Genomic DNA, 26,746 nt, shown 5'->3' with positions numbered 1-26,746 from the left:
CTGACCCACTGGAATTGTGATGCAGTGAATTATAAGTGAAATAATCTGTCTGTAAACAATTGTTAGAAAAATTACTTGTGTCATGCACAAAGTAGATGTCCTAACCGACTTGCCAAAACTATAGTTTGTTAACAAGAAATTTGTGGAGTGGTTGAAAAACGAGTTAATGACTCCAACCTAAGTGTATGTAAACTTCCGACTTCAACTGTATGTATGTGTATAATAAAAATGTATTAAATTATTTTCCCCCTCATCAATCTACACACAATATCCCATAATGACAGAGCAAACAGGTTTAAAAATAAATAAAACTGAAATATCACATTTACATAAGTATTCAGACCCTTTACTCAGTATTTTGTTGAAGCACCTTTGGCAGCGATTACAGCCTCGAGTCTTCTTGGGTATGACGCTACAAGCTTGGCACACCTGTATTTGGGGACACCTGCAGATCCTCTCAAGCTCTGCGTTGTCTTGTCTGTATATTGTTTTTTAGGGTCATTGTCCTGTTGGAAGGTGAACCCCTCAGTCCGAGGTCCTGAGCGCTCTGGAGCAGGTTTTCATCAAGGATCTCTCTGTACTTTGCTCCGTTCATCTTACCCTTGATCCTGACAAGTCTCCCAATCCCCGCCGTTGAAGAACATCCCCACAGCATGATGCTGCCACCACCATGCTTCACCGTAGGGATGGTAACCGGTTTCCTCCAGGCGTGACGCTTGGCATTCAGGCCAAAGAGTTCAATCTTGGTTTCATCAGACCAGAGAATCTTGTTTCTCATGGTCTGAGAGTCTTTAGGTGCCTTTTGGCAAACTCCAAGCGGGCTGTCATGTGCCTTTTACTGAGGAGTGGCTTCCGTCTGGCCACTCTACCATAAAGGCCTGATTTGGTGGCGTGCTGCAGAGATGGTTGTTCTTCTGGAAGGTTCTCCCATCTCCACAGAGGAACTCTAGAGCTCTGTCAGAGTGAACATCAGGTTCTTGGTCGCCTCCCAGACCAAGACCCTTCTCCCCCGATTACTCAGTTTGGCCGGGCGGCCAGCTCTAGGAAGAGTCTTGTGGTTCCAAAGTTCTTCCATTTAAGAATGGAGGCCACTGTGTTCTTGGGGACGTTCAATGCTACAGAAATGTTTTGGTACTCTTCCTCAGATCTGTGCCTCGACACAATCCTGTCTCGGAGCTCTACGGACAATTCCTTCGACCTCATGGCTTGGTTTTTTTCCCTGACATGCATTGTCAACTGTGGGATCTTATATAGACAATTTACCAAGGGCGGCGGGTAGCCTAGTGGTTAGAGCGTTGGACTAGTAACCGAGCTGACAAGGTCAAATCTGTCGTTCTGCCCCTGAACAATGCAGTTAACCCACTGTTCCTAAGCCGTCATTGAAAATAAGAATTTCTTCTTAACTGACTTGCCTAGTTAAATAAAGGTAAAATAAAATTTAAAAAATAAAATTTACCACAAACACAGGTGGACTCCAATCAAGCTCCAATCAATGGAAACAGGATGCACCTGAGCTCAATTTCAAGTCTCATTGCAAAAGTTTTGAATACTTATGTAAATAAAGGTCTCCGTTTATTTTTAATAGATTTGAAAAATATATATTTTTGCTTTGTCATTATAGGGTATTATGGGGCATGTAGATTGAGGGAAAAATGTATTCAATACATTTTAGAATTAGGCTGTAACATAACATAATCAAAGGGGGTCTGAATACTTTCTGAAAACAGAGGGCGGCCGAGGATGGCATGGAGAAGGAGGATTGCGCTCACACTAAAATATCAATTTAGTATGACATTTTTTAAATCAAACAAATGTTGAATTCCAAACTTTGCCTGTTTTCTTTTTTATTATGACAAAATAATGCAGTTGCATAAATTATAACCTTGATTGTGTTTTAGACTATCGTATAATGAATTAATACACAGTCCACTTTTTTCCTCGTGAGGCAATCCAATCCAACCGAGCTATGAGTGGGCTCTCGAAAGGCTTCCGGTAGGCAGACACTGCTTCTCCAATAGGAATCCCCCGTCACACTTGTAGGCGGTGTCATGGCGACGTCAGTAGAAACACATCAGGTCAAACGGTTGTCAGGCTTATCAAATCAAAACGCACTCCTTCGATATGACGCAGTTTTTTGACTAAAATGAATATGTGTCGGTCTCATTCACGAGGTTGGAGTAATAATGTTAAACTACTTAAGACATTGTCTTGAATCTAGGTTGTTCATTTTCATAAAGGCACGTCTCATTGACTTCACAAACCCCGGCATAGTCCGTTTGGTCCGTTTCGCGCCTCTAGGTTTAGAAAAACTCTGTGGTTGGGTTGACTCTCTAAGGCAGGATGAAAACGACTACATTGACCATGATCCTTAGCAATTATTTGGTGCCTTTCAGCAATATGGCGCGCTTCAAATTCAAAAATCGGGAGACTGCCATAGGAACACTTAGATGACATCAGCGCTATCTACTGGTTTAATGTCTATGGGTCTCACCAGTTGGAGAGGGCCTGCAGAGCTGCATTCATATAGCAGGTGTTCCCGATGTTCTTCAGTCCCGTCAGACCTACAGGAGATGGACACAAAGAGTTTGATCCCGCTAGAGAACAGCAGAGAGAGCATGGCTGATGCTAGCTCGAGCATTGAAGTTCGCTCCAGTCAGATGACGCGTACCTCTGGCGCGTAGCTCGTCCTCCTCCTCTGTCTCCATGCCCAGGTCTTCACAGCCATTAGTAGGGGGCAGTCTCAGAGAAGTGGGACTGCCCTGCGCCCTGCTACGCTCCTGGAACAGAAGACAACCACATCAGAACCATCCACATCTAGAACCACATTAGAACCATCCTCATCTAGAACCATATCAGAACCATCCTCATCTAGCACCATATCAGAACCATCCTCATCTAGAACCATATCAGAACCATCCTCGTATAAAACCATATCAGAACCATCCTCATCTAGCACCATATCAGAACCATCCTCATCTAGCACCATATCAGAACCATCCTCATCTAGCACCATATCAGAACCATCCTCGTATAAAACCATATCAGAACCATCCTCATCTAGAGCCATATCAGAACCATCCTCATCTAGAACCATATCAGAACCATCCTCATCTAGAACCATATCAGAACCATCCTCATCTAGCACCATATCAGAACCATCCTCATCTAGAACCATATCAGAACCATCCTCATCTAGAACCATATCAGAACCATCCTCATCTAGAACCATATCAGAACCATCCTCATCTAGCACCATATCAGAACCATCCTCATCTAGCACCATATCAGAACCATCCTCATCTAGAACCATATCAGAACCATCCTCGTATAAAACCATATCAGAACCATCCTCATCTAGAGCCATATCAGAACCATCCTCATCTAGAACCATATCAGAACCATCCTCATCTAGAACCATATCAGAACCATCCTCGTATAAAACCATATCAGAACCATCCTCATCTAGAGCCATATCAGAACCATCCTCATCTAGAACCATATCAGAACCATCCTCATCTAGAACCATATCAGAACCATCCTCATCTAGAGCCATATCAGAACCATCCTCGTATAAAACCATATCAGAACCATCCTTATCTACAACCATCCTCATCTAGAACCATATCAGAACCATCCTCATCAGAACCATCCTCATCTAGAACCATATCAGAACCATCCTCATCTAGAACCATATCAGAACCATCCTCATCTAGCACCATATCAGAACCATCCTCATCTCGACAACATTAAAAGTAACATGAGGAATTGGCAACAGGAGAATGTCTCAATGCTTTGACAGCATTTCATAGTGAAAGAAAACATTACAGAACTGAATAATGATTTACTTTCAACGTGGTCTCAAAATATGTGAAATAATCATTGACATCTATAGAGTGGATTGTACAATTTTCAAGTTCTAGCATGATTTGGTTAGGGTTGTGGACGTTTGTTACGGTCTTAGATATAGACAACTGTATTCATCCAGAGGGAACTTCATTTGTGGTTTGAGATTCAGGTATCAATCGATATTCTTCCCAGATGGCAATATTACCTGTGTGTTGTTGGTCTGAGGTGAAGCGAGGGTCTTGGTGCTGGGCACAGGGCAGTGAGGGCCCGGGTTACGCTCCAGGAACACCTCTTTCCCACAGGCATAACACCACACCCTCAGAGTGGTCAGGTTCACTGTCAGGTTGTGCCGCGTCTCCTGTTATAGAGGGGTTATAAACACGTTACGAAGGGGGTTATAAAGGTGTAATACAGGTGTAATACAGGTTATATTTCTATGTTATTAACAAATACAGCTTATTATTGGTATTATTAACCCAGAGTTGTCGAGACAGACGGCGAGAGAGACAGACAGCGAGACAGACAGACAGCGAGACAGACAGACAGCGAGACAGACAGACAGCGAGACAGACAGACAGCGAGAGACAGACAGCGAGAGACAGACAGCGAGAGACAGACAGCGAGAGACAGACAGCGAGAGACAGACAGCTGTTGACTAGTCAGTCACTTGGTTCATAATTCATGCGTCTGCATTAGTGTTCAGTGTTGACAGCAGAGCTGACAGACGGGCTACAGCGATGAAACCACCCAGCCCGATCCTTTCCTGCTCTACTGTTTAGCAGAGACGGGCTACAGCGATGAAACCACCCAGCCCGATCCTTTCCTGCTCTACTGTTTAGCAGAGACGGGCTACAGCGATGAAACCACCCAGCCCGATCCTTTCCTGCTCTACTGTTTAGCAGAGACGGGATACAGCGATGAAACCACCCAGCCCGATCCTTTCCTGCTCTACTGTTTAGCAGAGACGGGATACAGCGATGAAACCACCCAGCCCGATCCTTTCCTGCTCTACTGTTTAGCAGAGACGGGCTACAGCGATGAAACCACCCAGCCCGATCCTTTCCTGCTCTACTGTTTAGCAGAGACGGGCTACAGCGATGAAACCACCCAGCCCGATCCTTTCCTGCTCTACTGTTTAGCAGAGACGGGCTACAGCGATGAAACCACCCAGCCCGATCCTTTCCTGCTCTACTGTTTAGCAGAGACGGGCTACAGCGATGAAACCACCCAGCCCGATCCTTTCCTGCTCTACTGTTTAGCAGAGACGGGCTACAGCGATGAAACCACCCAGCCCGATCCTTTCCTGCTCTACTGTTTAGCAGAGACGGGCTACAGCGATGAAACCACCCAGCCCGACCCTTTCCTGCTCTACTGTTTAGCAGAGACGGGCTACAGCGATGAAACCACCCAGCCCGACCCTTTCCTGCTCTACTGTTTAGCAGAGACGGGCTACAGCGATGAAACCACCCAGCCCGATCCTTTCCTGCTCTACTGTTTAGCAGAGCTTTAGCAGTGCATCAACCCCAGCTCCCACAGGAATACAAATTAATAATGGATGATCCAGAAAGGGGACAGCAAAGTGTTAGCTGGATGACTGGATAGATGGTCGTGCACTATACACGGGAGAGGATGCATCCATGGTGCTCAGTGTACCACATGTGCTTAAAAAAAAAGACAGAAAGGACTAACACGACTGGTCTTTGTTGGAGAGAGAGAGAGAGAGAGGGCGAGCAAGACAGAGGACGAGAGAGGGCGAGACAGAGGGCGAGCAAGACAGAGTGAGACAGAGGACGAGAGAGAAAAAGAGGGAGAGTTTCTATTTCACTTGCTTTGGCAATGTAAACTCATGTTTCCCATGCTAATAAAGCCCTTTGAATTGAGAGAGAAAGAGGGAGAGAAATGCATTTGTTTATTTATTTTCCCTTTTGTACTTGCACTATTTGCATATTGTTACAACACTGTATATATATATATATATATATATATAAACACACACGACATTTGAAATGTCTATTATTTTAGAACTTCTGTGAGTGTAATGTTAACTGTTCATTTTTATCATTTATTTCACTTATGTTAATCATCTACCTCACTTGCTTTGGCAAACGTAAACATATATGTTTCCCATGCCAGTAAAGCCCTTGAATTGAATTGAGAAAGAGGGAGAGCGAGAAAGAGGGGGAGCGAGAAAGAGGGGGAGCGAGAAAGAGGGGGAGCGAGAAAGAGGGGGGGGGGGGGGGGGGACATACCCCATATAGGCCACCTCAGGTCAGACCTAGGCCCCTCCTGCCCACCCCATGCCCCCCACTCCCACAAAGAGGGCCTCAAAATGAACATCACACATACGCCCAGGCCGTGAGCGGGCAAACAGGCCCAACCCCCACTCTTACACTAGCCCAAGCCAATGGTATGTACCAGATGCTCAGCAGGCTCTGCTCACACTTACTGGTCTGAGGCCAAACCACACGACTAACAACATTGGACATTTTATGGAACCCAAAGCCTTCACTCTCTCATCCTGGAATATCCAAGTCCTGAGGTAATCTGCCTTTGGCCTAAAGAGCAGGAACCTGGACTTCATCAAAGAAATTGGAAATACAGACATTGTCATCCTACAAGAAACATGTTATAGAGGAGACGGACCCACTGCTTGCCCTCTAGGTTACAGAGAGCTGGTAGTCCCATCCACCAAACTACCAGGTGGGTGGTATAGAGGAGACGGACCCACTGGTTGCCCTCTAGGTTACAGAGAGCTGGTAGTCCCATCCACCAAACTACCAGGTGGGGGGTATAGAGGAGACGGACCCACTGCTTGCCCTCTAGGTTACAGAGAGCTGGTAGTCCCATCCACCACACTACCAGGTGGGTGGTATAGAGGAGACGGACCCACTGGTTGCCCTCTAGGTTACAGAGAGCTGGTAGTCCCATCCACCAAACTACCAGGTGGGGGGTATAGAGGAGACGGACCCACTGGTTGCCCTCTAGGTTACAGAGAGCTGGTAGTCCCATCCACCACACTACCAGGTGGGTGGTACAGAGGAGATGGACCCACTGGTTGTCCTCTAGGTTACAGAGAGCTGGTAGTCCCATCCACCAAACTACCAGGTGGGTGGTATAGAGGAGACGGACCCACTGGTTGCCCTCTAGGTTACAGAGAGCTGGTAGTCCCATCCACCACACTACCAGGTGGGTGGTATAGAGGAGACGGACCCACTGGTTGCCCTCTAGGTTACAGAGAGCTGGTAGTCCCATCCACCACACTACCAGGTGGGTGGTATAGAGGAGACGGACCCACTGGTTGTCCTCTAGGTTACAGAGAGCTGGTAGTCCCATCCACCAAACTACCAGGTGGGGGGTATAGAGGAGACGGACCCACTGCTTGCCCTCTAGGTTACAGAGAGCTGGTAGTCCCATCCACCAAACTACCAGGTGGGGGGTATAGAGGAGACGGACCCACTGGTTTCCCTCTAGGTTACAGAGAGCTGGTAGTCCCATCCACCAAACTACCAGGTGGGGGGTATAGAGGAGACGGACCCACTGGTTTCCCTCTAGGTTACAGAGAGCTGGTAGTCCCATCCACCAAACTACCAGGAGTGAAACAGGGAAGAGACACAGGGGGTATGCTAATTTGGTATAGAGCAGAACTAACTCACTATTAACCTAAACAGGAACATTTGGCTAGAAATTCACAAGGAAATTATCTCAGAGAAAAATGTCTTCCTGTGTGCTACCTATATCCCCCCACGAGAATCCCCATACTTTAATGAAGACAGCCTATCCTGCAGATTGACTCGGTACACTATATATAGCCTCGTTGTTATTTTATTGTTACACTTTAGTTAATTTAGTAAATATTTTGATTTATAGATAAACCACTTCTCCAACCGTTTAGCCATTTAACAAAGAACAAAAACATACACATGATCAATTACAACCATATACATGATCAATTACAAATCTTAGAATCAGCTATTAAAGACTACCAGAACCCACTGGATTCTCCAATTACATTAGATGAACTACAGGACAAAATACAAACCCTTCAACACAAAAAGACCTGTGGTGTTGATGGTACACGAAATGACACAACCTTATTGAAACAAAACCAAAGTCTTCATGCTTTGTTGATTTCAAAAAAGTTTTTGAATCAATTTGACATGAGGGCCTGCTTTATAAAATGATGGAAAGGTGTTGGAGAAAAGCACATGACATCAAATAAAATGTACACAAACAAAATGGCAATAAAAACACACTGATTTCTTTCCTCAGGGCCGTGGGGTGAGACAGGGATGCACCTTGAGCCCCATCCACTTCAACATACAGTGCATTCGGGAAAGTATTCAGACCCCTTGACTTTTTCCACATTGTTACATTACAGCCTTATTCTAACAGGGATTAAATTAAATATTTAAATTTATTAAATAGATTAAATACAATGATGTCCTCGATGTACACACAACGCCCCATAATGACAAAGTGAAAACAAGTTAGACATTTTTGCAAATGTATTAAAAAATAACTTGAAATGGTCACTTAGAGCTCCAGAGTTCTTCTGTGGAGATGGGAGAACCTTCCAGAAGGACAACCATCTCTGCAAAACTATACTAAAATCAGGCCTTTATGGTAGAGTGGCCAGACGGAAGCCACTCCTCAGTAAAAAGGCACATGACAGCCCGCTTAGGGTTTGCCAAAAGGCACCTAAATACTCTCAGACCATGAGAAAAAAGATGATCTGGTCTGATGAAACCAAGATTGAACTCTTTGGCCTGAATGCCAAGCGTCACGTCTGGAGGAAACCGGTTACCATCCCTACGGTGAAGCATGGTGGTGGCAGCAACATGTTGTGGGGATGTTTTTCAGAGGCAGGGATTGGGAGACTTGTCAGGATCGAGGGAAAGATGAACGGAGCAAAGTACAGAGAGATACTTGATGAAAATCTGCTCCAGACTACTCAGGACCTCAGACTAGGGTGAAGGTTCACCTTCCAACAGGACAACGAGCGTAAGCACACAGCCAAGACAACGCAGGAGTGGCTTCGGGACAAGTTTCTGAATGACCTTGAGTGGCCCATCCAACCTAACAGAGCTTGGATAATCTGCAAAGAAAAATGGGAGAGACTAACCAAATAAAGGTGTGCCAAGCTTGTAGCGTCATACCCAAGAACACTTGAGGCTGTAAATCGCTGCAAAAGTACTAAGTAAAGTTTTTTAAATTTATAATACATTTGCAAAAAATTTCAAAAAACATGTTTTTGCTTTGTCATTATGGGGTATTGTGTGTAGATTGATGAGCATAAAAAAAACAATTTAATCAATTTTAGAATAAGGCTGTAAGATATAAATGTGAAAAAAAGTCAAGGGTTCTGAATACTTTCCGAATGCACTGCATGCGTGTACAGTTGAAGTCGGATGTTTACATACACCTTAGCCAAACACATTTAAACTCCGTTTTACACAATTCCTGACATTTAATCCTAGTAAAAATGCCCCGTCTTAGGTCAGTTAGGATCACCACTTCATTTAAAGAATGTGAAATGTCAGAATAATAGTGGAGAGAATGATTTATTTCAGATTTTATTTCTTTCATCACATTCCCAGTGGGTCAGAAGTTTACATACACTCAATAAGTATTTGGTAACTTTGCCTTTAAATTGTTTAACTTGGGTCATACGTTTCGGGTAGCCTTCCACAAGCTTCCCACAGTAAGTTGGGTGAATTTTGGCCCATTCCTCCTGACAGAGCTGATGTAACTGAGTCAGGTTTGTAGGCCTCCTTGCTCGCAGACGCTTTTTCAGTTCTGCCCACAAATTTTCTATAGGATCGAGGTCAGGGCTTTGTGATGGCCACTCCAATACCTTGACTTTGTTGTCCTAAGCCATTTTGCAAGTATGCTTGGGGTCATTTGCGACCAAGCTTTAACTTCCTGACTGATGTCTTGAGATGTTGCTTCAATATATTCACATAATTTTCCTCCCTCATGATGCCATCTATTTTGTGAAATGCACCAGGCCCTCCTGCAGCAAAGCACCCCCACAACATGATGCTGCCACCCCCGTGCTTCACTGTTGGGATGGTGTTCTTCGGCTTGCAAGCCTCCCCCTTTTTCCTCCAAACATAACGATGGTCATTATGGCCAAACAGTTTTATTTTTGTTTCATCAGACCAGAGGACATTTCTCCAAAAAGTATGATCTTTGTCCCCATGTGCAGTTGCAAACCGTAGTCTGGCTTTTTTATGGCGGTTTTGGAGCAGTGGCTTCTTCCTTGCTGAGCGGCCTTTCAGGTTATGTCGATATAGGACTCGTTTCCTGTGGATAGATACTTTTGTACCTGTTTCCTCCAGCATCTTCACAAGGTCCTTTGCTGTTGTTCTGGGATTGATTTGCACTTTTCACACCAAAGTACGTTCATCTCTAGGAGACAGAACACGTCTCCTTCCTGAGCGGTATGACAGCTGCGTGGTCCCATTGGGGTTAATACTTGCGTACTATTGTTTGTACAGATGAATGTGGTACCTTCAGGCGATTGGGAATTGCTCCCAAGAATGAACCAGACTTGTGGAGGTCTACAATTTTTTTTGTTGAGGTCTTGGCTAATTTCTTTTGATTTTCCCATGATGTCAAGCAAAGAGGCACTGAGTTTGAAGGTAGGCCTTGAAATACATCCACAGGTACACCTCCAATTGACTCAAATTATGTCAGTTAGCCTATCAGAAGCTTCTAAAGCCATGACATCGTTTTCTGGAATTTACCAAGCTGTTTAAAGGCACAGTCAACTTAGTGTATGTAAACTTCTGACCCACTGGAATTGTCATACAGTGAATTATAAGTGAAATAATCTGTCTGTAAACAATTGTTAGAAAAATGACTTGTGTCATGCACAAAGTAGATGTCCTAACCGACTTGCCAAAACTATAGTTTGTTAACAAGAAATTTGTGGTGGTTGAAAAACGAGTTTTAATGACTCCAACCTAAATGTATGTAAACTTCCGACGTATGTATGTATGTATGTGTGAGTGAGTGAGAGAGAGAGAGATTGATTGATAGAGGGAGAGAAAGCAAAGAGAAAGGGGGGAGAGAAGGGGGGGGGGTGGATGATGACAATCTAATGCTAGGTAAATAATCGTATTCCTTTTAAACGTCAACACAAACAGGGACTCACATCTCCTTTAAATCTTCCACCCTTTCTTCTGTCCCCTTCTCCTCCCCATCATACTCTCTCTCTCTCACCACCATCTCCTTTAAATCTTCCACCCTTTCTTCTGTCCCCTTCTCCTCCCCATCATACTCTCTCTCACCACCACCATCTCCTTTAAATCTTCCACCCTTTCTTCTGTCCCCTTCTCCTCCCCATCATACTCTCTCTCACCACCACCATCTCCTTTAAATCTTCCACCCTTTCTTCTGTCCCCTTCATACTCTCTCTCTCTCACCACCATCTCCTTTAAATCTTCCACCCTTTCTTCTGTCCCCTTCTCCTCCCTATCATACTCTCTCTCACCACCACCATCTCCTTTAAATCTTCCACCCTTTCTTCTGTCCCCTTCACCTCCCTATCATACTCTCTCTCTCTCTCACCACCATCTCCTTTAAATCTTCCACCCTTTCTTCTGTCCCCTTCTCCTCCCCATCATACTCTCTCTCACCACCACCATCTCCTTTCCCTCCTCACACTTCCTTCTTCTCCCATCCCTCACTTCAACACCTTCTCTCTCCTGCACCATCCTGAATATTGGTTTAGTCCTGTAGGTACGTTCTGAACCATCCTGGATATTGATCTAGTCCTGTAGGTATGTTCTGCACTATCCTGAATATTGATCTAGTCTTGTAGGTACGTTCTGCACCATCCTGAATATTGATCTAGTCCTGTAGGTATGTTCTGCACTATCCTGAATATTGATCTAGTCTTGTAGGTACGTTCTGCACCATCCTGAATATCGATCTACATTTACATTTAAGTCATTTAGCAGACGCTCTTATCCAGAGCGACTTACAAGTACATACATTCATACTTTTTTTGTACTGGTCCCCCGTGGGAATCGAACCCACAACCCTGGCGTTGCAAGCGCCATGCTCTACCAACTGAGCTAGACGGGGCCCATCTAGTCTTGTAGGTACGTTCTGCACCATCCTGAATATTGATCTAGTCCTGTAGGTACGTTCTGCACCATCCTGAATATTGATCTAGTCCTGTAGGTGCGTTCTGCACCATCCTGAATATTGATCTAGTCCTGTAGGTACGTTCTGCACCATCCTGAATATTGATCTAGTCCTGTAGGTACGTTCTGCACCATCCTGAATATTGATCTAGTCCTGTAGGTACGTTCTGCACCATCCTGAATATTGATCTAGTCCTGTAGGTACGTTCTGCACCATCCTGAATATTGATCTAGTCCTGTAGGTACGTTCTGCACCATCCTGAATATTGATCTAGTCCTGTAGGTACGTTCTGCACCATCCTGAATATTGATCTAGTCCTGTAGGTACGTTCTGCACCATCCTGAATATCGATCTAGTCCTGTAGGTACGTTCTGCACCATCCTGAATATCGATCTAGTCCTGTAGGTACGTTCTGCACCATCCTGAATATTGATCTAGTCCTGTAGGTACGTTCTGCACCATCCTGAATATCGATCTAGTCCTGTAGGTACGTTCTGCACCATCCTGAATATTGATCTAGTCCTGTAGGTACGTTCTGCACCATCCTGAATATTGATCTAGTCTTGTAGGTACGTTCTGCACCATCCTGAATATTGATCTAGTCCTGTAGGTACGTTCTGCACCATCCTGGATATTGATCTAGTCCTGTAGGTACGTTCTGCACCATCCTGAATATTGATCTAGTCTTGTAGGTACGTTCTACACCATCCTGAATATTGATCTAGTCCTGTAGGTACGTTCTGCACCATCCTGAATATTGATCTAGTCCTGTAGGTACGTTCTGCACCATCCTGAATATTGATCTAGTCCTGTAGGTACGTTCTGCACCATCCTGGATATTGATCTAGTCCTGTAGGTACGTTCTGCACCATCCTGAATATTGATCTAGTCCTGTAGGTACGTTCTGCACCATCCTGAATATTGATCTAGTCCTGTAGGTACGTTCTGCACCATCCTGAATATTGATCTAGTCCTGTAGGTACGTTCTGCACCATCCTGAATATTGATCTAGTCCTGTAGGTACGTTCTGCACCATCCTGAATATCGATCTAGTCCTGTAGGTACGTTCTGCACCATCCTGGATATTGATCTAGTCCTGTAGGTATGTTCTGCACCATCCTGAATATTGATCTAGTCCTGTGGCGGTGTGTGTGGGAGGTGAAGGGTCAAGGGTCAGGGGTGACTCACCTGTGAGTGGACAGTGCTGTGGTCAGCATGAGACTCTCCACAGCCCACATAGGCACAGCTGTTCTGCACACGCACACAGAGAAAACAATAGATTATTACTACAGAACTGTTACGTCCATATTCATACAAGGCCAAATGGCAGTCACAACTTTCAAAATAAAAGTCCCAAACAAAGCCAGGGACTGCTCACTCACCTCCAGACACGCCCACAGATTTGGTCCTCCAACCTTGCAGTCTTGACACTGGCCCTAGAAACACCCACACACACACCACAACAGCCAACCAGCTTCAGTGAACAGACCAGAGAGACAGTATAATAATCTGACTGCTTCAGTGAACAGACCAGGCCAGAGAGACAGTATAATAATAGCAGACTGCTACAGTGACCAGGCCAGAGAGACAGTATAATAATAGCAGACTGCTTCAGTGACCAGGCCAGAGAGACAGTATAATAATCTGACACCTTCAGTGACCAGACCAGAGAGACAGTATAATAATCTGACTGCTTCAGTGACCAGGCCAGAGAGACAGTATAATAATCTGACTGCTTCAGTGACCAGGCCAGAGAGACAGTATAATAATCTGACTGCTTCAGTGACCAGACCAGAGAGACAGTATAATAATCTGACTGCTTCAGTGACCAGGCCAGAGAGACAGTATAATAATCTGACTGCTTCAGTGACCAGGCCAGAGAGACAGTATAATAATCTGACTGCTTCAGTGACCAGACCAGAGAGACAGTATAATAATCTGACTGCTTCAGTGACCAGGCCAGAGAGACAGTATAATAATCTGACTGCTTCAGTGACCAGGCCAGAGAGACAGTATAATAATCTGACTGCTTCAGTGACCAGGCCAGAGAGACAGTAACATGATAGAGCACAGTGTTCTCCAATGACAACATTCTCATTTCCTGTAAAACATCCAGGACTTGACCATTAATAATAGTTGATATTCTAGCTAATGCTACTAGATGATAAAGATAATTTAGCTAGCCTAAGTAGCTTCTATCAGCTAACCACTATAAAATGTGATAGTAGCTGAGTGAACAAAGTGGATGATCAGAATTCAACATCATTTACAGAGCATTGGGAGAATATTCAGACCCCTTCCCTTTATCCACATTGTTAAATTAGTCTTATTCTAAAATGGATTAAATAAAAACACTTCCTCAATCTACACACAATAACCCACGACAAAGCGAAAGCAGGTTTTTAGTCATGTTTACACATTTCTTAAAAATAGAAAAACAGAAAAATGACATTTACTTAAGAATTCAGACCCTTTTGCTATGAGACAGGAAATTGAGGTAAAATGCTTCCTGTTTCCATTGATCATCCTTGCGATGTTTCTACAACTTGATTGGAGTCCACCTGTGGTCAATTCAATTGGTTGGACATGATTTGGAAAGGCACACACACCTGTCTATAAAATTGACAGGGCATGTCAAAGCAAAAACCAAGCCATGAGGTCAAAGGAATTGTCTGTAGAGCTCCGAGACAGGATCGAAGCACAGCTCTGGGGAAGGGTACCCAAAACATGTCTACAGCATTGAAGGTCCCCAAGAACACAGCGGTCTCATAATTCTTAAATGGAAGAAGTTTGGAACCACCGAGATTGTTCCTAGAGCTGACCTCCCGGCCAAACTGAGCAATCGGGGGAGAAAAGCCTTGGTCAGGAAGGTGACCAATAACCCGATGGTCACTCTGACAGAGCTCCAGAGTTCCTCTGTGGAGAATCTTCCAGAAGGACAACCATCTCTGCAGCACTCCACCAATCAGGCCTTTACGGTAGTGTGGCCAGAAGGAAGCCACTCCTCAGTAAAAGGCACATGACAGCCCACTTGGAGTTTGCTGTGGGGATGTTTTTCAGCGGCAGGGACTGGGAGACTAGTCAGGATCAAGGGAAAGATGAACAGAGCAAAGTAGAGAGAGATCCTTGATGAAAACCTGCTCCAGAGCGCTCAGGACCTCAGCCTGGGTTGAAGGTTCACCTTCCAACAGGACAACGACCCTAAGCACACAGTCACGATAACACAGGAGGCTTTGGGACAAGTCTCTGAATGTCCATGAGTGGCCCAGCCAGAGCCCGGACTTGAACCCGATCAAACATCTCTGGAGAGACTTGAAAATAGCTGCGCAGCAACGCTCCCCGTCCAACCTGACAGAGCTTGAGAGGCTGTAAACGCTGCCAAAGGTGCTTCAACAAAGTACTGACTAAAGGGTCTGAATACTTATGTAAATATGAACATTTTTATATACATTTGCACCAAAAAAATTAAAACCTGTTTTTGCTTTGTCAATTGATGAGGGAAAAAAACAATTTAATTAATTTTAGAATAAGGCTGTAACATAACAAAATGTGGACTTATGTACTACAGTACTACGGGGGGGGACTTGTGGACTACGGGGGGGGGACTTATGCACTACGGTACAGGTGGTCTATGAAAGGGGACAGGACAGGTGGTCTATGAAAGGGGACAGGACAGGTGGTCTATGAAAGGGGACAGGACTACAGGACAGGAGGTCTATGGAAGGGGACAGGACAGGTGGTCTATGGAAGGGGACAGGTGGTCTATGGAAGGGGACAGGACAGGGGGTCTATGGAAGGGGACAGGACAGGTGGTCTATGGAAGGGGACAGGACTACAGGACAGGTGGTCTATGGAAGGGGACAGGACAGGTGGTCTATGGAAGGGGACAGGACTACAGGACAGGTGGTCTATGGAAGGGGACAGGACTACAGGACAGGTGGTCTATGGAAGGGGACAGGACAGGAGGTCTATGGAAGGGGACAGGACAGGAGGTCTATGGAAGGGGACAGGACTACAGGACAGGAGGTCTATGGAAGGGGACAGGACAGGTGGTCTATGGAAGGGGACAGGACAGGAGGTCTATGGAAGGGGACAGGACAGGTGGTCTATGGAAGGGGACAGGACTACAGGACAGGAGGTCTATGGAAGGGGACAGGACAGGTGGTCTATGGAAGGGGACAGGACTACAGGACAGGAGGTCTATGGAAGGGGACAGGACTACAGGACAGGAGGTCTATGGAAGGGGACAGGACAGGTGGTCTATGGAAGGGGACAGGACTACAGGACAGGTGGTCTATGGAAGGGGACAGGACAGGTGGTCTATGGAAGGGGACAGGACAGGTGGTCTATGGAAGGGGACAGGACAGGTGGTCTATGGAAGGGGACAGGACTACAGGACAGGTGGTCTATGGAAGGGGACAGGACAGGGGGTCTATGGAAGGGGACAGGACAGGGGGTCTATGGAAGGGGACAGGACAGGGGGTCTATGGAAGGGGACAGGACTACAGGACAGGGGGTCTATGGAAGGGGACAGGACAGGGGGTCTATGGAAGGGGACAGGACTACAGGACAGGTGGTCTATGGAAGGGGACAGGACTACAGGACAGGAGGTCTATGGAAGGGGACAGGACTACAGGACAGGAGGTCTATGGAAGGGGACAGGACTACAGGACAGGTGGTCTATGGAAGGGGACAGGACAGGTGGTCTATGGAAGGGGACAGGACAGGTGGTCTATGGAAGGGGACAGGACAGGTGGTCTATGGAAGGGGACAGGACTACAGGACAGGTGGTCTATGGAAGGGGACAGGACAGGTGGTCTATGGAAGGGGACAGGACTACAGGACAGGTGGTCTATGGAAGGGGACAGGACAGGTGGTCTATGGAAGGGGACAGGACAGGTGGTCTATGGAAGGGGACAGGACTACAGGACAGGTGGTCTATGGAAGGGGACAGGACAGGTGGTCTATGGAAGGGGACAGGACTCCAGGACAGGTGGTCTATGGAAGGGGACAGGTGGTCTATGGAAGGGGACAGGTGGTCTATGGAAGGGGACAGGTGGTCTATGGAAGGGGACAGGTGGTCTATGGAAGGGGACAGGTGGTCTATGGAAGGGGACAGGTGGTCTATGGAAGGGGACAGGTGGTCTATGGAAGGGGACAGGTGGTCTATGGAAGGGGACAGGTGGTCTATGGAAGGGGACAGGTGGTCTATGAAAGGGGACAGGACTCCAGGACAGGTGGTCTATGGAAGGGGACAGGTGGTCTATGGAAGGGGACAGGTGGTCTATGGAAGGGGACAGGTGGTCTATGGAAGGGGACAGGTGGTCTATGGAAGGGGACAGGACTCCAGGACTCACATGTGACTTGTGGATCAGTTCATCCTTGGTGATTTCTCCAACACACTCCAGATGGGGACAGTCACTGCTGGACTCCACAGGCATCACTCACCTGAACCTCACCTGTCAGAGGGAGGGAGGGAGGAGAGAAAGAGAGAGAGGGAGGAGAGAAAGAGAGGGAGGGAGGGAGGGAGGAGAGAAAGAGAGAGAGGATAAGAAAAATCATGTTATTTTTTTGTGATCTAAAACAGGGATTCCCTTCCTGTACTGGACACTGTTTTGGGACCAGAAATGATCAGTTGAACATCTCTACACGCCTGTTGTACTAGTCAAGTGTGTTAACTTCTGTGCATCCTGATTGGGAGGCTAACAACGCAGCCCTGTTAACGAATGATTAGCCTTATGGAGCAGCAACGTTGCCCTATAAAAGGGGCTGATACAGACGTGATCATCGCAATCACCTGAGACACATTTCAGGAAGTACCGATAGTGACAAATTCTAGTACCAAACCGTTTTTTTTGGTATGGAAAAAAATAACCATTGTGTTGACGACACTTGTGCCTGGAAAGGGAAAAGGGGGATACCAAGTCAGTTGTACAACAGAAAGGGAAAAGGGGGATATCTAGTCAGTTGTACAACAGAAAGGGGGATACCTAGTCAGTTGTACAACAGAAAGGGAAAGGGGGATACCTAGTCAGTTGTACAACAGAAAGGGGGATACCTAGTCAGTTGTACAACAGAAAGGGAAAGGGGGGGATACCTAGTCAGTTGTACAACAGAAAGGGAAAGGGGGATACCTAGTCAGTTGTACAACAGAAAGGGAAAAGGGGGATACCTAGTCAGTTGTACAACAGAAAGGGAAAGGGGGATATCTAGTCAGTTGTACAACAGAAAGGGAAAGGGGGATACCTAGTCAGTTGTACAACAGAAAGGGAAAGGGGGATACCTAGTCAGTTGTACAACAGAAAGGGAAAAGGGGGATACCTAGTCAGTTGTACAACAGAAAGGGAAAGGGGGATACCTAGTCAGTTGTACAACAGAAAGGGAAAAGGGGGATATCTAGTCAGTTGTACAACAGAAAGGGGGATACCTAGTCAGTTGTACAACAGAAAGGGGGATACCTAGTCAGTTGTACAACAGAAAGGGAAAAGGGGAATACCTAGTCAGTTGTACAACAGAAAGGGAAAAGGGGGATATCTAGTCAGTTGTAAAGGGGGATATCTAGTCAGTTGTACAACAGAAAGGGAAAAGGGGGATATCTAGTCAGTTGTATAACAGAAAGGGAAAAGGGGGATACCTAGTCAGTTGTACAACAGAAAGGGAAAGGGGGATATCTAGTCAGTTGTACAACAGAAAGGGGGATACCTAGTCAGTTGTACAACAGAAAGGGAAAGGGGGGATACCTAGTCAGTTGTACAACAGAAAGGGAAAGGGGGGATACCTAGTCAGTTGTACAACAGAAAGGGAAAGGGGGATATCTAGTCAGTTGTACAACAGAAAGGGGGATACCTAGTCAGTTGTACAACAGAAAGGGAAAGGGGGGATACCTAGTCAGTTATACAACAGAAAGGGAAAGGGGGATACCTAGTCAGTTGTACAACAGAAAGGGAAAGGGGGGATACCTAGTCAGTTGTACAACAGAAAGGGAAAGGGGGGATATCTAGTCAGTTGTACAACTGAAAGGGAAAGGGGGATACCTAGTCAGTTGTACAACTGAATGTATTCAACTGAAATGTGTATTCCGCATTTAACCCCTCTGAAATCAGAGAGGTGATAAGGGGGGGCCTTAACGGCCACATCATAGGCGTCTAGAGATTGGTTGTGGTGACAGCTCAACAACAGAAGCTGATGGCAATGATGATGACCACAGCAGTCTGACGCTCTGCTCTCCCTCCCCTCCAGATGATGCAGAGAACCTCAATCAGTCAAGGTTCAACCCCTGATAACAGATGAAACAGCCAGCCAGATAGCAATATGGCTTTCCACTGCTCCTCTAGAACATCAACACATAGATGTGTGTGTGTGTGTGTGTGTGTGTGTGTGTGTGTGTGTGTGTGTGTGTGTGTGTGTGTGTGTGTGTGTGTGTGTGTGTGTGTGAGCCCTAATCCAAGGTCAGTAGCTCAAGGAGAATGGCGAGTGATTGTTGAAGACTTGTGGGAAAGAAAAGCTGGTCTTTTCCAATCCAAACAATACCTCCCAACATGGTCTTGATGAAGCACACAAAGCCTCAACAGAAAGAAACAGTGAGAATTAGTGGAGGATCACACAGCCCCAACACGCCGGCCACGCCGCCCCAACACGCCGGCCACGCCGCCCCAACACGCCGGCCACGCCGCCCCAACACGCCGGCCACGCCGCCCCAACACGCCGGCCACGCCGCCCCAACACGCCGGCCACGCCGCCCCAACACGCCGGCCACGCCGCCCCAACACGCCGGCCACGCCGCCCCAACACGCCGGCCACGCCGCCCCAACACGCCGGCCACGCCGCCCCAACACGCCGGCCACGCCGCTCCAACACGCCGGCCACGCCGCTCCAACACGCCGGCCACACAGCTCCAACACGCCGGCCACACAGCTCCAACACGCCGGCCACACAGCTCCAACACGCCGGCCACACAGCTCCAACACGCCGGCCACACAGCTCCAACACGCCGGCCACACCGCTCCAACACGCCGGCCACACCGCTCCAACACGCCGGCCACACAGCTCCAACACGCCGGCCACACCGCTCCAACACGCCGGCCACACCGCTCCAACACGCCGGCCACACCACGCCGGCCACGCCGCCCCAACACGCCGGCCACGCCGCCCCAACACGCCGGCCACACCGCTCCAACACGCCGGCCACACAGCTCCAACACGCCGGCCACACCGCTCCAACACGCCGGCCACACCGCTCCAACACGCCGGCCACACCACGCCGGCCACGCCGCCCCAACACGCCGGCCACGCCGCCCCAACACGCCGGCCACGCCGCCCCAACACGCCGGCCACGCCGCCCCAACACGCCGGCCACGCCGCCCCAACACGCCGGCCACGCCGCCCCAACACGCCGGCCACGCCGCCCCAACACGCCGGCCACGCCGCCCCAACACGCCGGCCACGCCGCCCCAACACGCCGGCCACGCCGCCCCAACACGCCGGCCACGCCGCCCCAACACGCCGGCCACGCCGCCCCAACACGCCGGCCACGCCGCTCCAACACGCCGGCCACACAGCTCCAACACGCCGGCCACACAGCTCCAACACGCCGGCCACACAGCTCCAACACGCCGGCCACACAGCTCCAACACGCCGGCCACACAGCTCCAACACGCCGGCCACACAGCTCCAACACGCCGGCCACACAGCTCCAACACGCCGGCCACACAGCTCCAACACGCCGGCCACACAGCTCCAACACGCCGGCCACACCGCTCCAACACGCCGGCCACACCGCTCCAACACGCCGGCCACACCGCTCCAACACGCCGGCCACACAGCTCCAACACGCCGGCCACACAGCTCCAACACGCCGGCCACACAGCTCCAACACGCCGGCCACACCGCTCCAACACGCCGGCCACACCGCTCCAACACGCCGGCCACACAGCTCCAACACGCCGGCCACACCGCTCCAACACGCCGGCCACACCGCTCCAACACGCCGGCCACACCGCTCCAACACGCCGGCCACACCGCTCCAACACGCCGGCCACACCGCTCCAACACGCCGGCCACACCGCTCCAACACGCCGGCCACACCGCTCCAACACGCCGGCCACACCGCTCCAACACGCCGGCCACACAGTACCAACACGCCGGCCACACTGCACGCATGAGTTTCAAAATAAACGTACACATATCACGTCATTCAATCATTACACCCACACTGCTTTTGCACGTTTGCGTAGCCAGGCGCTAAAATAGAACTAAAGGTTCTACATAGGTTCTATTTGTGACGCTTTACACGCTGCAAGTCCCGCCTCTCCCATCTCCTCATTGGTTTTTAGGAGCATATACCCACGTGGGTGATTGAAAGATGAACGGAGGTCCACACTCCAGTCGAGTTGGTGGTGGTAATGCACCTTGAAGTTGGTTGCCAACCGCGATATCAATTCCAAAGAAGAAGAAGTCTGAATGAGGAGCGATTAATAGAAACTAACTCGGTTTACCCGTTTTATCTGTGGATTAATTGTCGGAGTAGAGGACCTTGTGCATTTCAGGTCAAATAACAACCCAATGGTTATAACCCAGGACAAATTAGCTAGCAACAGCAAGCTATCTAAACTGGCCAAGGCCAGGGAGCGTGGTGTGAGTGAGAGATAACTCTAGACAGTTGATGGTCCAGCAGGACAGGTCAGGTCCATTCCCTTACAGATCAATAGTGTTTCCTCAGGTCACAACTATCAGTCTGCATAGATCTAGGCCACACTCTTCCCTTCACAAACATCTCACTCTCTCTCTCTCTCTGACTCACACACACACAGCTGATAAACACCTCAAGGTTCTCCAAGACAAAGGAGCTGATCGTGGACTACAGGAAACGGAGGGCCGACAAGCCCCAATTCACATCGACGGGGCTGTAGTGGAGCAGGTCGAGAGCTTCAAGTTCCTCGGTGTCCACATCACTAAAGATCTATCATGGTCCACACACACCAACACAGTCGTGAAGAGGGCACGACAACTCCTCTTCCCCTTCAGGAGGATAAAAAGATTTGGCATGGGTCCCCAGATCCTCAAAAGACCTACAGCTGCACCATCGAGAGCATCTTGACTGGCTGCTTCACCGCCTGGTATGGCAACTGCTTGGCCTCCGACCGCAAGGCACTACAGAGGGTAGTGCGAATGGCCCAGTACATCACTGGGGCCAAGCTTCCTACCATCCAGGACCTCTATACCAGGCGGTGTCAGAGGAAGACCCTAAAAATTGTCAAACACTCCAGCCACCCTAGTCATAGACTGTTCTCTCTGCTACCGCACGGCAAGTGGTACCGGAGCGCCATGTCTAGGTCCAAAAGGCTTCTAAACAGCTTCTACCCCCAAGCCATAAGACTCCTGAACATCTAGTCAAATGGCTACCCAGACTATTTTCATTGATCCCCCCCTCACACCACTGCCACTTTTGTCATCTATGCATAGTCACTTTAATAACTCTACCTACATGTACATACTGCCCCCGCACATTGACACTCTGTACCGGCACACCCCTATATATATTGTTATTTCACTGCTGCTCTTTAATTACTTGCTACTTTTATCTCTTATTCTTATCTGTATTATTTTTTTAAACCGCATTGTTGGTTAAGGGCTCATAAGTAAGCATTTCAGGTCTACCTGTTGTATTTGCCGCATGTGACTAATAAAACTTGATTTGACACACACACAAGTTTGGGATCACTTAAAAATGTCCTTGTTTTTGAAAGAAAAGCTAATTTTTTGTCCATTAAAATAACATCAAGTTGATCAGAAATACAGTGGACATTGTTAATGCTGTAAATAACTATTGTAGCTGGAAACGCAGATTTTTTATGGAATATCTACATAGGCGTACAGAGGCCCATTATCAGCAACCATCACTCCTGTGTTCCAATGTCCCATTGTGTTAGCTAATCCAAGTTTATAATTTTAAAAGGCTAATTGATCATTAGAAAACCCTTTTGCAATTATGTTAGCACAGCTGAAAACTGTTGTCCTGATTAAAGAAGCAATAAAACTGGCCTTCTTTAGACTAGTTGAGTATCTGGAGCATCAGCATTTGTGGGTTCGATTACAGGCTCAAAATGGCCAGAAACAAAGTACTCCTGAAACTCGTCTGTCTATTCTTGTTCTGAGAAATGAAGGCTACTCCATGAGAGAAATTGCCAAGCAACTGAAGATCTCATACAACACTGCGTACTACCAGACGAGCTAAATGCCTTTTATGCTCGCTTCAAGGCAAGCAACACTGAAGCATGCACGAGAGCACCAGCTGTTCTGGATGACTGCGTGATAACGCTCTTGGCAGCCGATGTGAACAAAACCTTTAAACAAGTCAACATTCACAAAGCCTCTGGGCCAAACAGATTACCTGGACATGTACTTAAAGCATGTCCGGACCAACTGTCAAGTGTCTTCACTGACATTTTCAACCTCTCCCTGACCGAGTCTGTAATACCTACATGTTTCAAACAGACCACCATTGTCCCTGTGCCCAAGAAAGCGAAGATAACCTGCCTAAATGATAAAAGCCCCGTAGCACTCACGTCTGTAGCCATGAAGTGCTTTGAAAGGCTGGTCATGGCTCACATCAACAGCATCCTCCCGGATACCCTAGACCCACTCCAATTTGCATACCGCCCCAACAGATCCACAGATGACATAATCTCAATCGCACTCCACACTGGCCTTTCCCACCTGGACAAAAAGAATCACCTATGTGAGAATGCTGTTCATTGACTACAGCTCAGCGTTCAACACCATAGTGCCCTCAAAGCTCATCACTTAGCTAAGGACTAAAACACCTCCCTCTGCACCTGGATCCTGGACTTCCTGACAGGCCAGCCCCCAGGTGGTAAGGGTAGGTAACAACACATCCGCCACGCTGATCCTCAACACGGGGGGCCCTCAGGGGTGTGTACTTAATCCCCTCCTGTACTCCCTGTTCACCCATGACTGCATGGCCAAACACGACTCCAACACCATCATTAAGTTTGCTGACGACAACAGTGGTAGGCCTGATCACCGACAACGATGAGACGGCCTATAGGGAGGAGGTCAGAGAACTGGCAGTGTGGTGCCAGAACTACAACCTCTCCCTCAATGTGAGCAAGACAAAGGAGCTGATCGTGGACGACGGGAAAAGGCGGGCCGAACAGGCCCCCCATTAACATCGACGGGGTTGTAGTGGAGCGGGTCGAGAGTTTCAAGTTCCTTGGTGTCCACATCACCAACGAACTATCATGGTCCAAACACACCAAGATAGTCATGAAGAGGGCACAACAACGCCTATTCACCCTCAGGAGACTGAAAAGATTTGGCATGGGTCCTCAGATCCTCAAAAGGTTCTACAGCTGCACCATCGAGAGCATCCTGACCCGGTTGCATCACCGCCTGGTATGGCAACTGCTCAGCATCTGACAGTAAGGCGCTACAGAGGGTAGTGCGTATGGCCCAGTAAATCACTAGGGCCGAGCTTCCTGCCATCCAGAACCTATATAATAGGCAGTGTCAGAGGAAGGACCATAAAATTGTCAGAGACTCCAGTTACCCAATTTATAGACTGTTTTCCCTGCTACTGCATGGCAAGCGGTACCAGAGCACCAAGTCTAGGACCAAAAGGCTCCTTAACAGCTTCTACCCCCAAGCCATTAGACTGCTGAACAATTCATAAAAATCGCCACCGGACAATTTACACAGCCTCGTTATTGTTATTTTTTTGGTGTTAATTTTTATTTTAGCCTACTTGGTAAATATTTTCTCATTCTTGAACTGCACTGTTGTTTAAAGGCTTGTAAGTAAGCATTTCACGGTACAGTCTACACGTGTTGTACTCGGCGCATGTGGCAAATAAAGTTTGATTTGATCTGCAGAGAAGAATGGGAGAAACTCCCCAAATACAGGTGTGCCAAGCTTGTAGCGTCTTACCCAAGAAGACTTGAGGATGTAATTGCTGCTAAAGGTGTTTCAACAAAGTACTGAGTAAAGGGTCAGAATACTTATGGAAATGTGATATTTCCGTATTTAAAAAAAATTGTTATACATTTGCAACAATTTCTAAAAACCCATTTTTTGTTTTATCATTATGGGTTATTGTGTGTAGATTTATAAAATTGATTAAAGTTTTTTTCCCTCATACGGCTAATGTAACAATGTGGAAAAAGTCAAGGGGTCTGAATACTTCACGAATGCAGTGTGTGTAGATATATATATATCTCCTTGAAACCACCACCAATCCGATCCTCAGAGAAGAGGGTTTTTCACCCAAAGACTCATCAATTCATGAAATAATCTCCAATATTACTCGATTTTCACCAAGAACTTTGAAATACATAAATGTATAAATTCATCCGAATTATCAAGTATAGCCAAATGTTGGGCGGGGCACTTGTTCTGATCCGAGCACTGGACATCAAGCTGATTCATACTAGAAACATGTACATCCCGTTCGCTGCTAGCCCCTTGCATTTCTCTGACCAGTTAATTATCAACCAGCATGTCAAAACTGTTGCTAGCAACTGGATGTAATGTATTTAGTTAGCTACTGGCACACGGGGCGGACATTACCTGCAGTTCAGTCGGTGCGCCAGATTACTGACAGAGGCTAGCTAAGCTAACGGCCAAAGGCAGTTGGCCCGGGGCGCTAACTAGCCAACATGCTAACCAGTCGATGTGAAATATGTCCAATTCAATCCCGATGTGAATCAAGCAGAGTTATCTGAACATTAACACGATTCATGCTAGCTAACAATACCTGTCTTGATGGGAACAAAATAGATTGACAACTGGATGACGCTAACGTTAGCTAGTTAAGATAGAAAACGTCAACTGCTGCCGGCTTCTAGTCTCTGCAGCAACCACCGAAAATAACCTCTTGCCTCTTACCTGCACGTTTGGAAATTACAGTTAGGAAGAAATGCTCCGGTTATCTTTGAACGCTAACACACCGGCTCAAGATCTATCCTTGACATTACTTCAAACTGTAAGCCTTCGAAATGTAACAGTTTATAGAGAAACCGTTCATTCGTAACGCACAACTTCCAGGTTGTGGATCCGCCTTCTTCTTCTTTGGAGTTTAACGGCGGTTGGCACCCAATATGTTGCATTACCGCCACCAACTGGACTATAATATAAATCCATTATACTTTGTGATACAAAATAAAATATAAAATAAATAAATAATAACAATAATTTGACCCCATCTGCTCCTGCACTATGCCAACGGCCTGGGAGGACGGGTCACTGAAGTCAAATCTCGGATGCCCAAATACAGATGCCACCACAACATCTATTTTCTCTGATTTACGTTCCATTTCTGCGTTACAGTTGATAACCATTGCTAAGAAGACAACCTTACTGAAGCATATATCACTCGTTGGCCTATCCCTCTGTGCTGCACAGATCTACTACTCACAGGGATCCTCTCAGGAACTCTCACCCTTGACCCATCATTCACTACTTTCTTCACTGCCTCAGCATACGACACCTTCTGCACTACTCTGACTCTAGCCACTTCAACCTGCCTCTCTCTCACCGGACACTTCCGATCCCCAGCAACATGGGCACTTCTACAGTCGACACACACAACTTTATCCACAGAAACTACACAATCCTCTATCCCATGTCCTCCTGCCCTCTTCCCACATCTTGGAATCTCCCTCCTACAAACTGCTGCAACATGACCAGAAACGTGGCACCTGAAACACCGCAGTGGATTCGGCACAAA

The 26,746-nt window shown here is 47.3% G+C and overlaps 1 protein-coding gene across 1 annotated transcript in view; it reads right to left on the bottom strand.

Annotated features, from left to right (window-relative positions):
* usp33 (ubiquitin specific peptidase 33) overlaps window positions 1–26,053 on the bottom strand; it is a 91,287-nt gene extending 65,234 nt beyond the window's left edge. Inside the window, exons 1-7 of the mRNA XM_039004434.1 lie at window positions 25,906–26,053; window positions 17,361–17,462; window positions 13,386–13,439; window positions 13,192–13,254; window positions 4,052–4,204; window positions 2,669–2,777; window positions 2,492–2,561 (exon numbers count right to left, since the gene is read on the bottom strand). Coding sequence (XP_038860362.1) covers window positions 2,492–2,561; window positions 2,669–2,777; window positions 4,052–4,204; window positions 13,192–13,254; window positions 13,386–13,439; window positions 17,361–17,444 — 533 coding nt within the window. The 5' untranslated portion in view covers window positions 17,445–17,462; window positions 25,906–26,053. The remainder of the gene's footprint in view (window positions 1–2,491; window positions 2,562–2,668; window positions 2,778–4,051; window positions 4,205–13,191; window positions 13,255–13,385; window positions 13,440–17,360; window positions 17,463–25,905) is intronic.
* Between the last annotated feature and the right edge of the window lie 693 nt (window positions 26,054–26,746).

The sequence above is a fragment of the Salvelinus namaycush genome, chromosome 11 (assembly GCF_016432855.1).
Source record: "Salvelinus namaycush isolate Seneca chromosome 11, SaNama_1.0, whole genome shotgun sequence".
Taxonomy (NCBI): domain Eukaryota; kingdom Metazoa; phylum Chordata; class Actinopteri; order Salmoniformes; family Salmonidae; genus Salvelinus; species Salvelinus namaycush.
This window is presented reverse-complemented; position numbering and strand designations above follow the sequence as displayed.